The sequence below is a fragment of the Aotus nancymaae genome, unplaced genomic scaffold (genome assembly GCF_030222135.1).
Source record: "Aotus nancymaae isolate 86718 unplaced genomic scaffold, 86718_ANA_hifiasm-v0.15.2.pri h1tg000065l, whole genome shotgun sequence".
In the NCBI taxonomy this organism is placed as follows: Eukaryota; Metazoa; Chordata; class Mammalia; order Primates; family Aotidae; genus Aotus; species Aotus nancymaae.
The window spans coordinates 4,097,353-4,110,130 of NW_026988480.1; the positions used below are offsets into that span (position 1 = coordinate 4,097,353).

At 48.1% G+C, this 12,778-nt stretch overlaps 1 protein-coding gene across 8 annotated transcripts in view; it reads left to right on the top strand.

Annotated features, from left to right (window-relative positions):
* Positions 1 to 3,831: 3,831 nt before the first annotated feature.
* Positions 3,832 to 12,778, top strand: part of COBL (cordon-bleu WH2 repeat protein) — a 289,353-nt gene continuing 280,406 nt past the window's right edge. For 5 of the 8 annotated variants that reach the window (XM_064366666.1, XM_064366668.1, XM_064366671.1 and 2 more), the window contains exon 1: positions 3,832 to 4,048. In XM_064366666.1, the coding sequence (XP_064222736.1) occupies positions 4,008 to 4,048 (41 nt within the window). In that variant the 5' untranslated portion in view covers positions 3,832 to 4,007. The remainder of the gene's footprint in view (positions 4,049 to 12,778) is intronic. The other 3 variants (XM_064366667.1, XM_064366669.1, XM_064366670.1) reach the window with 1 other exon arrangement.

Below are 12,778 nucleotides of genomic sequence, written 5' to 3' on the forward strand. Positions count from 1 at the left end.
TGACAGTTTCAATAAGGACATTGAAAAGTACATGCAGGAAAGAGGCCAGGCATGGTGGCTCAGGCCTGTAATCCCAGTACTTTAGGAGGCCGAGGCGGGTACATTATGAGGTCAGGAGTTCAAGACCAGCCTGGCCAAGATGCTGAAACCCTGTCTCTACTAAAAATACAAAAATTAGCCAGGCATGGTGGTAGGCGCCTGTAATTCCAGCTACTCAAGAGGCTGCAGCAGGGAAGTGTTGAACTTGGGAGGCAGAGGTTGCAATGAGCTGTACTGAGCCACTGTACTCCAGTCTGGGTAACAGAGCGAGACTCCATCTCAATCAATCAATCAATCAATCAACGCATGTGCAGGAGAGTCCATTAAGAACACATTTCCCTTTGAGTTTCCCTTACATATGATTGTGCCATTTGCTGTGCTGAAGGTCATTTGATCTGGCCTCTTGGTCTTTTATTTGAGTCATTGAAACCATATGAAACTGCCATTTTTATAGGTCAGCCCATCATACCAACCAACAGGAAGGAGCACCTTCTACTCACTGACAACAAGGGGTAGGCAATCTTGGTGACAGATCCTCTACAAGACCCCACTCAGCCCTTTGCTTTCAGCCCATCAGCTATTCCTCTTTCTCACTGTCTGTCTGGAAGAGCTCTGCCCTGCCTGTTACTTCTGATTTCCTTGCCCAGCCCTCCCTATGAGGTGGCCACATCCACACTGCAGACAATGGCTGGAGTACAGTAGACGCTCATAAATATCTGTTGAACTGTACAATTTTGGAAAACAACTCCCCACAGGTGCCTCTCTTGGGGCCCTTACCAGTGAGGAAAGCGTGGGTGGCAATATGCACAGAATCTGGGTGTTGTCGTTAGTGATTGGCAGGCCTGGCCCATTTAGACTCTAGACGCTGGGCCACAGTGTGCAGCTCCTCCCTCTGGCAGCAAGTCTGACCCTTACCTTCCGTCTCATCGTGGCAGCTCTCTCCAAGCTTGACCCTCCACCTTATTTCTGAAAACCAGTCTCTGTTGCGTTTCTGAGTAGATGTTTGGGGGCCTTGCAAGGATCTGAGGTTGTCCAGGCCTAGGGTCACCTGGACCTTCTTCCTAGAAGAGCAAGTTGCATCTCTGCCTGGATGGGGCACATCACCTCCTTCTCGTTGTTTTCCTGGATGTTGAGAAGCTCTCTTAGAAACTTTTCACCATCCACCTGCTTCAGGCTTCCTGTTGCCTTCTGTGCTCAGTATCTGAGACACTGGGTTACTCCGGGCTTCTTTTGCCCCATGTCCCCACCATACTTCCTCCTGCTGCCTCTGCCAGGTTCTTGGAGTATGCGTCACCTGTGAGGTGGACTTCCCCTTGGGAACTTCAGTGGGGTCTGGCCCACAGTGCCTAGTCTAGTTCCCAGCTCTGGCCCCTCCTGAGCAGTCCTTCCCATCGTGGTGTCCAGAGCAAGGAGGGGTTCCCCAGATTTTGAGACTCTCTAATACCCACACCCAAGGTGTTAGAGGAGATTCATTCATTCAGTGCACCATCTGTTTACTGAGCACCGCCTCCACCCTGCCAGGCATTGTCCTGGATGCTGGGGTGATAAATCAGACAAAGGTCCAGCGCTTGCTAAGATCATATTCTAGGGAGGAGACCAACAGCAAACACATGAGCAAAGTATATGTGGAATAGAATATGTATTTATATCTTTTTATTCCATTTATATAGAATGTATACACCATGTGTATTTATGTTTACATAAATACAAATTTTATACATTCATATAAACATGTTCATAAATATAACCCACATTACATGTAAACATTTCTTTATAAATAAAAACTTATTTAAATATAGATAAGTGGCTGGGTGCAGTGGCTCATGCCTGTAATCCCAGCACTTTGAGAGGCAGAGGCGGGCGGATCACAAGGTCAGGAGTTCGAGACCAGCCTGGCCAATATGGTGAAACACTGTCTCTACTAAAAATACAAAAATCAGCCAGAAGTGGTGGTGGGTGCCTGTAGTCCCAGCTACTTGGGAGGTTCAGACAGGAGAATTGCTTGAACCCGGGAGGCGGAGGTTGCAGTGAGCCGAGATTGCGCCATTGCACTCCAGCCTTGGCAACAGAACTAGACTTTGCCTCAAAAAATAAATAAAATAAAAAAATATAAAACACACACACACACACACACACACACACAGTGACAAATGCTCAGAAAATAAATCAGGACAAGGTGGCAGTCAGGAACTTGAGTGAGAGCTGCTTTTATTTTGTATTTTGAGACAAAATCTCATGCCATTGCCCAGGCTGGAGTGAAATGTCGTGATCACGGCTCACTGTAACTTCAACCACTTCAACTTCACCGCAGACTCAAGCTATTCTCCCTGCCTGCCCCCAGCTGGAGCTACAAGTGTGTGCCACCATGCCCGGCTAATTTTCTGTTTTGTAGAGTGTTATCCCTGGTTGCACAGGCTGGTCTCCAACTCCTGGGCTCAAGACTCCTCCGGCCTTGGCCTCCCTGAGTGCTGGGTTTACAGGTGTAAGCCACTGTGTCCCACTCGGCGCTTTTAGACACAGAGGTCAGGAAAGGCTTCCTGGGGAGACCACGGGATGAGAGGAGCAGGAGGAGAGCACTATGGAGGAGCATCCCAGACAGAGGCCCTGAGCAGGGACAGCGCCCCACTCAGGTGGAGAAAATGGGAGGCTGGGCTGCAGGGCAATGAGTCCCAAGGCCACCAGGAGACTTCGGAAACCGTTCTAGGTGGGAGCTAGGGAGCACCCAAGATCTGCCAGCCACGGCAAGGACTCACGTTTTGCATCTAGACTGGTCTCCCTCCTCCTTCAGTTAATGAGAAAGCAGGGGATCAGAGGGAGGAAGGCTCCGCAGGCCTCTGGATACCTCATCCGGTGACAAGATCTCAAGGGAAGCATCACTCCCAACGCTGATCACTGTGCAGGTTTGCTTGATCTGGCCTCTTGCTGGTCTTTTACTAGAGTTATTGAAACCATATGAAACTGCCACTTTTATAGGTCAGTCCATCATACCAACCAGGATCTGGGAGAGTGGAGGTGAAGTTCGGCACATCAGGGACCTCTGGCTGCCTTGCTCTGGGCCCCGGGGTGGCCGGAAGGACTTGCATATCTGCCTGCCAGCCTGCACTGGAGTGGCAGGGTTGTGCCACAGCAGCGCCCAGCTGATCAGGTGCATTCACCCAGAGCGACTGAGTTGTTGGCAAAGAGAGGCCGCGCTCCAGCCTGCATTGTTTCTGATTCCATGGGACCCGGTGGGGCCCCTAAATCTTCATTTCTAACAAGTTCCCAGGTGTTGCTGACGCTCGCGGTAGGGAGTCCCACTTTGCGACCCCACGTACTAGACATCTGTTGCTCGGATAAAGGTCAGAGAGCGGTGCCAAGGCACACGCCTCTCACCCTCCAACCTCAGTGCTCCGGCGCTGGTCCGCCCACCTCGCCGTCGCACGGCCTCCAGGCTCCAGGTGGTTCCCCTCCCCCAGCTCCGCCCGGGAGGGGCCGGCCCCGGGATCCCCCACTCAGCCCAGACAGGGGCGCGCTCCCCGCAGAGTGGAGGAGCCCGGGGAGAAGCCCTCTGCCGCAGCCGCGGTGTCCGTGCGGGGGCCAGGTGTCAGGGGACTACTTCCCCGGACGTGCACCGCGGGCAGGGCCGGGGCTCGGGGCCGGCGGGGCGGGGCGGGGCGGGCGGGGGCGGCGCTCCGGTGGGCGCGGCGGAGCCAGCCGGGGCGGGGGCGCGGCGGCGCGGCGCACCTTGCTCCCGGCGCCCCCGCCCCGCGCCGCCGCCAGCCCCTCCCCGCGCGCCCGGCGCCCCCGCCCGCCAGAGACGGTTCCTGCCCCTTCCGTCCGCCCGGCTCCGCCGCTGTCCTCCGCCGGCCCGCGTGGGAGGACGATGGGTCAGCGCGGAAAAAGTGAATGAGGGCGGCAGCGGTGGCGGCCGCAGCCAGCGCCTAACTCGGCGGGGCCCGAGCACCGCCAGCGCCCCGGCCCCCGGCACCATGGACGCGCCGCGCGCCTCGGCGGCCAAGCCCCCGACCGGGTAAGCGGCCCCGCGGCCGGGCGGGGTGGGGCGGGGGCTTCGCGGGGCTCGGACGCCCGCGCCCGCACCTCGCGCTCCCGGGCTGGGCACCCTCTCTGCTGCTCCAGTGGGTGCTGGTGGTAGTGGTGGAGCCGGTGGTGCGGTGCTGGTGTTGGATGGGGTGCGGTGCTGGTGTTGGGTGCTGGTGTTGGGTGGTGGTGCGTGCGTGCTGTGTACTTTGGGCGCCCGGGTCGTTGCCCAGGTAACCGTGTCCGGCCAGGGCCGGAGCGCACTTTTCGCGCTGGGTGGCTTCTGTGCCAAAGTCCTTATAGGGGTCCCCGCCAGCACCGCCCCCATTCAGCTCGGAGCTCCCCTCAGGCCCCCCGAGTGTTTGCCATAGGGGCGGTGGGGGAGCGAGGGGACGCCCGGCCTTTGACTCCAGCCTCGTCCATGCGGGCTTGCCCCCAGCCGGAGTTCGGATCAAGTCTTCCCTCCCCCGGCCGCGGCTGCAGCCCCTGGGTCGGCTCTCCGGCGGCGTGGAAGGTAGGGCTTCACCGCCGCCCGGGCCCCGCGTTCTCGGGAGCTCTCGGATTGCCCGGAGGGTTTCATGGTAACGGCTCTCCCTCCCTGTCTTTATTCTAAGGTCTCCCTCGGCAGTGGAAGGGGCGCGCTGGCGGGGCCAGGCCTGAGGCGCAGACCCCCGTAGCGGACACGCGAGTCAGGGCGCCCATCCCTGTCTTCGCGATTCGGCTTCTGCCCAAACCTCTCCCGGTTTCTGTTTACCGTCCCCACACCTTGCGTGCAGGGATTACACGTCACGTTCAGGATTTGACTCGCAGAAAGAGTAATTTCCCTTATAGAGCGCGAGCAGCCAGGTGCCCGGCATCCCGACCGGCCGCTCAGGCTGGGCCCCGGGGTCGCTCACAGTCCGGGAGGATTTTGTAGATTTCAGCGTGGCGCGCCGGGGACCTTCGACCTCGCTCGCTCGCCTGGAGCAAATGTGTATGAGTCTTGCAAATGGAATGAGGGTTGGGGTGAGCCCTGCACCTGCTTTCCGAGTGGGCCCACTTTCTGCTATGGCAACTGGACTTGAGGGAGGCAGCTTTGGGGACAACAAATCTTTTTTTCTCTTACAGTTGTGTCCTACTGACTCACCCTGCCCATGTGCCCATAGGCGGACGTGTTGCCCAAGTGTATAAAAGACTTTCAATCAGGCTCTTTTTTAAATTTTAGAGTTTTTCCTTAATGCCAGGAAAAAGTGAGCCAGGTTAGCGAATCAAATAATTCTGAAGCTGAGGAAAGTTAAAAAGAAGTTTTCTTTTCTTTTTTTTTTTTGCAGTGCACTTAGCGGTGGTTATGTAATTCTCTTTGAACAAACAAATTCCCCAGAAAGAAAATAAATGTGGGAAATCCTTTTTCATGGTAATAGGCATCCCAAAATAACAGGGAAATGTGAAACAGAGGTATCTTTAAATCTGTGGCTTTCATAGCCTATTAAATGAACCTATTTAAGGAGACTGAATTATTTTGTCACTATTACCTTATAAATAAATATGAAGACAGAGAGAACATTTAAAAGGCGGCAAAACTGTATTCAAAGCATATCTGTAAAATCCTTGAAGGAAGTCTGATGATAGAAGTGAAAGGACGGACCCTAAGTGCGTGGCACTCTTTTCGGCCTGGTACTGTGTAGCCAGAGGTAGTCGAGGGCTGGCCTTCTCACTGCCTCCCCGAGCTCTGATTGGCCTTCCCATTTGAATGGCAAAGGAAAACTAAGGATTTTTGCTATGGAGAACCTGAAATTATTATTCCTGATGCATTCAGTTCTTTCCCTCAGTCATCCATTGTCTAATTTTCTTGTCTGAACATCTTTGTCCAAGAAATCTAGACATATTATTTTTAACTTCTGCTGTTCTCAATTACTTTGTCATTTGTTAATACTTTCAGTGAAGAAACATCAAGAAAATACTAATATCCTTATATTTCTTCAGACAAAAATTACATATTTAATAAGAAGCAATTTTGTGTTCAAATCTGAGGAAATAAATAGTATTAGGTCTTTGAGTATTTTATATAATTTAGGTGTATGCTTGCTAATTATAAAGGTTAGATATTGCCATGAAGTGTCTGGCTTTAGCACATTATTGGTGGCAGTTAGAATCTACTGGCTCTTCACTGAGATTACTCCTCTGTTGCTTGAGGTTAAGGCAGTGTTTGCAATGTGCTTGAGGGAAATTTGTTTTCTATCTGATTCTGCAACTGTTGATTATAGAATCAAGCTTTCAGTAAGCCACTGTCTTCCCACGTGGGAACAAACTGATAGGGTGCAGCTTTGGCTGTTGCTGAACCTACCACTCCTCCTTGTGTTGTATAGAAATAAGCTAGACTGGGTGCAATGCATTAAGGAGATTTCACCCTTTAAAGTATGGCCTACAAAAGCTCTTCTAGAGGTTTACTGAAGGGAAGATAGGTTGGTGAATGTAAATTCACTGACTCTATGTCTGGCTAAATTATTAATAGGTAGTTATTAGTTATCTTTGTGAAAAACACACGTACACATTTTTACTTGGATTGAAATTGCATGTTTTTTACTAGGAATTTTGTTAAAACAGTGATGTAGGACTACTTGACTCCTGGGGAAAGTGTTCTTTTAGGAAAGAGGCTGTGTGCAAAAACTAGCAAGTTAGACTTGTTGTGCCTTTTAGAGCTAAGATGAAGTATAAGAATTGACAGAATATTCAGAACACAAATAAAGACAGATTGCCTTTTGGTGAGGTTTTAAAGTATATTTAACTCCATACTTTATCTGTTTACTTTGCGTTTGTCTAAACATCTGTGGGAGCCATCCCAGTAGTCGGCTGTTTAGAACAGGGCTACATTTCCCATTGGACCCTGTCTTAATAAAGGACAGAAGAAGGCTTGCTGTTTGGCAGGACAATGCTTAATTTTTTTTTTCCTATGGAGGAAAGACATGTTTCTGTAGAATACAATAATCTCCAATGACATGAAATGTCAAAACAGCTGGTGCATTTGATCAATGGCTGTATTCAAGCAGTTTGCTCATGTAAAAATCCGTGGAAGTTTTGCTAATCAGTTTCGTCAAAATGTGGACTTCATGTAAACATAGCTGTTATTCATTTATCTGCATAAATTTGTATTTATTTAATCCAAGTTATTAGAACCAGAAGAAATTTTAAAAAATTAATAGAAGTGGGTAACTTGAGCTACTGTAGACCTGTCGGTACCGCAGATAGTATTAAGTGTAGAAGGCCCGTGACTCTTGATAGTGACATGGGCCAGCCACAATGACATTTTGTATTAAACCCCCATAAGCATGTAAGTATTAAGGAAATATTAACTCCACACCATAATAGGAAGCTTAGGTTTCTGGACCTTTGGCTTTTGGCTAACCTGTTAGAGAATGTGTTTACATTCTTTCAAATGACAGCATGTATAACGATCTGTTACATAAAACTTTTCCCATTGGATTTGAGCAACACTTTTTAAAAGATGTTACTTCTGAGGTACTGTTTATTTTGGCAATTCATTTAATAAAGTAAAAGTTAAGGATTGGCTGATGTAGAGAGTAGGCCTAGGAATTTTAATGTTTTATAATTATAATATTTGCTAATAAATTAGACGGGTTGGACATTTCTGCGTCACAATATCACGTAGTCTCAGCATTTTTATTATTTCTCGGTGGTTCTGTGATTAAGATTTGTTATGAAGGTATTTGTTAAGTGTTGCATCTCTCCTGCTTCCAGGAACTTTGCCTACAGTCCCTCCTGTGATTGCTTGTGACTTCCAGTGCAAAGGCTGAGTGGATTATTATTGGGTGGAACCTTGACCCGGGCAGAGTAACAGCCCCCACGTATATGCAGACCTGGATTCTGTGAACTCCTTAATTTGGGATCCAGGGAATGAAGTCATAATCTGTGTTCACGCAAGTGCTCCCGTGATTATTAAGAAAACTGTGATTATAGGATGTATCTATACACTATAATAAGTAGTTTAGGTTTGTAGTTTGTTTTAAGTTTATAATTAAATTTAATTTTGTAATTTATATCTACAATTTTAAAAAGTGAGCATAAATATTTGAGACCAAAGTAGTATTAATATTTAGATCAAGGACATGTAAATCTGAAATGTGGTAACACTTGGTTCTGATTTAGACTTGGAATTAGTAAATACACTAACAGAATTCCTGTATTTATTGACTTTTATTTTTATTTTTTGGTCAGGGAACACATAGTCTTGCTATATCACCCAGGCTGGAGTGCAATGGTGCAATCTCAGCACACTGCAACCTCTGCCTCCTGGGTTCAAGTGCTTCTCCTCCCTCAGCTTCCCAAGTATCGGGGATTGCAGGTGTGTGCTACCACACCCGGCTAATTTTTGTATTTTTTTTTTTTAGTAGAGATGGGGTTTCACCAAGTTGGCCAGGCTGGTCTGGAACTCCTGACCTCATGATCCACTGGCCTCAGCCTCCCAAAGTGCTGGGATTACGGGCATGAGCCTCTGTTCCTGGCTGAGTTCCTGTATTTATTACGTGGTGTTTTCTTACCTCCCTTTGTTCTGTCCCCATCCACATTTAATTATGAAGTTTTTATGTGTTGGTTAATTTTAGTTAGTGGTTTTTTTCAGTTACCTTATACTATAGCCGAACAAAAAGTTGCTATTTTATGACCCACCGAAAGCTTTTATGTATCTTCATCTTTGTTCTTTTTCTCTATTTAAAATACTGTACTTGATATTGGCTTACATTACTACAAAGAGGTGTATTGATAATTTGCCTTTTTATGCTTTTATGATTTTATTTATTTGAGTTGTAAATTTTAGTTTCCACCTCCCCCATTTTATACTTTGCTGTCTCACTTCCACCTTGTCACTTGAGTGTTTCTGTATTTTTCAGGGCCACTTGCTGGCTCTTTACTCCTAAATTGATGGGTTAGTCTATGTACTTTTCTTTCGTGGTTCCGTAATTCCTTATTTTTCATCTATCTCTTCCTGGAATAGAATTAAACTTTTTTTCCTCATGTGTTCTTTATATGATTTTCATTACTTCTTGCAAAACTAAGGTGGTCAGTACTTTGAAGACCTAGTGCTATTTATTCTAGACTAGAGTTTGCTGTCTCCTCCGGTGGACAATAGGCAATGGGTCCCCAACAGTGCGTTTATTTCCTGCTGCCTGTCTCAGCGCCATCCCTGTGCTTCTGAGCCAGCCCCTCCAGAGAAGGATGGCTTTCCCCAGCTGGGAGAGACTCTGTGGCCTCTCGGGGTGTTAGCACGCTTCCCTCTGCTCTCCTCGTCAGGTGGTAAGCTGTCCCTGCCAGGGCCTTGTCTTCTACAGCCCAGGTCCAATTAGAGTAATCCCCCAGCTAAAAATGTTTCTATTAAAAAAGAGAAAAAGCTTCTTAAGCAACTGCCAAAGTATATTTTTCATGGATCCATTTGATTAGACAGATTCCCAGACCACAAATACTTTTGTAGATGCAATTCCCACCTGTACCACACCAAGTGATTCCCGTAAAAAAAAGGCACCAGTTGATTTAGAGAAACCAATAAAGTCCTTATCTCTTAAAAAAAAATATAGCCCTCCAAAGATAAGCCACCTAAGTCAGGAGTCCTGGCTGGTTAATCCCATCTCTTGTCTCCCAGGTGGCCCTCTAGCATTCACTGCCCAAGAACCTGAATCCCCATGGGGAGCCATTACCTTAGGGATGCTGCCACCTCACTCCAGACAGAGGCTGGTGAGGGCCAGATAGGGCATCTTTCCCTCATTCACAATGCCCTCTGCTTATTTGTTAATCCTATTGATTTTCTTCTACGAAAGGCAGACAGGGGGAGGATTAGTGGAAAGATTGTGTCAGTAACAAGAAGGTGGTCCCTGGTGCCAGTTGTCCAAGGTGAAATTGCCCCCTCTCCGCGCACCCTACAGGCCCATCCTGATGGGGCCCCTCCACACTTGCTCAACCCAGGGCTGTCTGATGATGCTTCTGCCAGGTGCCAGTGTCCTCTGCCAGTGCTACTCGACACAGGTGCTTCTGAATTCCTGACTGTTGACTACTGCAACTAGGAGCTGAGTCTTTCACCTTGTAAAATTTTAATCCATTTAAACTTAAATAGCTGGGTGCAGCCAGTGCCAGTGGACAGGGAGGCTCCAGCCGCTGGATTTGCCACTTCCTCACCCCGGGTCTCAGGCTTTCTCTCTCACCTTGGCCTGGGGAGCTTTCTTGCCCCTTTCTCAGAATACCCCCAGCTCATTGTTCAAACTGTCACACCCCATGCCCTCCCCTGTCCAAAAACCTCCTGTGGGATTTGATTGTCCCTTTACTTGCCCCTCTGACCCACTGAATTCTCAGCTCCCTAGAGTCAGGACTATTACTTTGTAAGCTTTTGTGTCATCGGTTTGTGGCATGTGATACACAGAACAACCTCTGCTTCCCTCTTGCTGGTGGAGGGAGTTAGATAACATGGTCTTAAGACTCACATGAGCTCTAAAATCATATGATTCAGTGTTCCCAGAATATTCTAGAGCCCTCTTTTTAAAAAAAAAAATTGTTTCTTAAATTGCTGCTTAAATCTTGTTTTTGCCAGCCTGTATGAGAACAGATAGATCAACTGGCACTAAAATATTTGGAACTGAGGTGCTTGGACTCAGCTTGCCATCCATGTACCCCGGTTTGGTGCAGATCTGATAGGTGTTAAGAGGTCTTATTTTGAGGAACATAAAGTGGCAGTGGCTTAAAGAGGAGATAAGTCTCTCTCCTATCTAAAAGTTTACCTCAGGAGTCCTGGGCTGGTGTTGGGGTACTGTGTTCTGGGAGACCTGATGATTTTTATTTGGTGTTCAGTCGTGGCTGGTGTGGAGTCTCCATCTGCTCCAGCCTGGCCTGAGGAGGGGGAGGTGCATCCTATCCTTTCATGCTCCACCTGCCAGTCACACAAGTCCCTTTGCTCATGTCCCCTTGACCCAACCATAATCCTATGGTCATTAAAAGAGCAGCTTGGAGGCAGGGGGAACAGAGATCTTAGCCATAATGATCACCCTTACGACTCCTGTGAGGGCCAGGGGAATGGAGGTGTTAAGTGTACAGATGGGTAGGTGGTTCCAGTGAGCATGTGGCTCCTCTTCCTCCCACCAGGGTTCCGGGAAGGGGTGCCCCTGACAGTTTCTGCCCTTTCTGTAAAACATGTCCTTAGTTTGCTGTGATGCACACCGACGTCCTGGAGAGCTCTGACCGACAGAGCCCATGCTTGCCAGACATCCAAGGGGAGGAAGTGACATTAAGACTGTAATCCCAAAGGCCAACGGTAACCAGGACTTTGCATCTGCAACACATCAGGCTGCTGAGGTCCTTTGCTTTTTAGGATGTCTCTGTGCTCCTTGTCCATGCTACGGCCGGCCGCTTCCGCTTATTCATAGTGGGCACCATCCTGGAGGAGTGAGGGAACGGGATCCTCCAGCCCCAGCTCTTAGAGTAGTTGCACCTGGGAAAGTCAGAGCTTCCTGCTGGTTTGGAGGAGGTAGGCAGGTCGGAGAGAGACCTATTAGAATGAGGAGCATTGGCAAAGCCTTGTCTTATCATACGCGCTCTTGTGTGGCTTAAGGACTCGTAGAACTGGAAGAGGAGAAATACCAAATGGATTCACTTTGCAATTACATGTGGATGGTTTGAGCAATTAAATAAGTAGCAAACTTAGGCTGAGGGACATAACGGGAAAGCCAGCTGTGTGTGTGAGTGTGTGTGACTGTGTGTTGGAGTGGAGTGTGTGTCTGTGTGTGTGTGTGTGTGTGTATCTGTCTGTCTGTGTTGAGAGTGGGCGTGAAGTTAAAGCCAACTTTCAGCACTCAGCAAAGCAGCTGATTACCAAATCAGTTCTGGCAGTTTTCAGACTTAATGGCTTGGGAGTTGTGTTTAAAAATAGTCTTGGGTAGGAGTGTTAATGCAGCCAAAGTGTATACTTTTGTTCATGTGGCTAATTTTTTATTCTCTAAATACAGTTTGGTTGGCTAGAACTCTCTTAATTAAGCGCAAAATCCACTAATGTTCAATGCACAAACCATTAGGCTGGAGGGAGCCCGATCGACAGCAGCCAGAGTCTAAACATTTGCCGTCCGCCCACCTGCCGTCCGTCTTGTTGTCTGTAGCTACCAGGTAGAATTGGTTTTGGGTGGAGCTGAAAACCTTCTCCCTTCTACTCCTGCCTAAACCACTTATTACGGTGATAATGGTTATCTGCGCTCTAACATCACACGTAGGAAGAGTGAATTGCAGATGTCTCACAAGAGCCAAGCCACCCAGTTGGATTTAAAAAGTGTAAGTTGGGATGATGGAGTCTGAATGTTTCTCAGGCTGTGACAACCCCCTAAATTGCTACCCTTTGCCACCTCTCCGAAATAATTTAATTGGTTTCCATGGCCTAAGCCATAATCAAAGACTATGTTCTGAATGCAGTTAAATGTGTGAATTTCACAATAAACAGAAAAGTCAGGAAACTTAGTTTGGAAACTAGCGTCAACTGAAAAATACTTCAGTTTGGAATATTTCCTTATTACTAGTCCATTTCTTTTTACTTACTATCATGTTTTACATTTTTGGAATGATAGATTTCTGAAGGAGGACACAAAAATGTTCTTCACAAAGACTTGCCTTATTTCTGCATTTGAGCCACTGACAGGGATAACCAGAGCCTGCTCATTGTGCATGGAAGGTCTGGCTCTCCCATCAGGGCCCTCTGACATTGGTA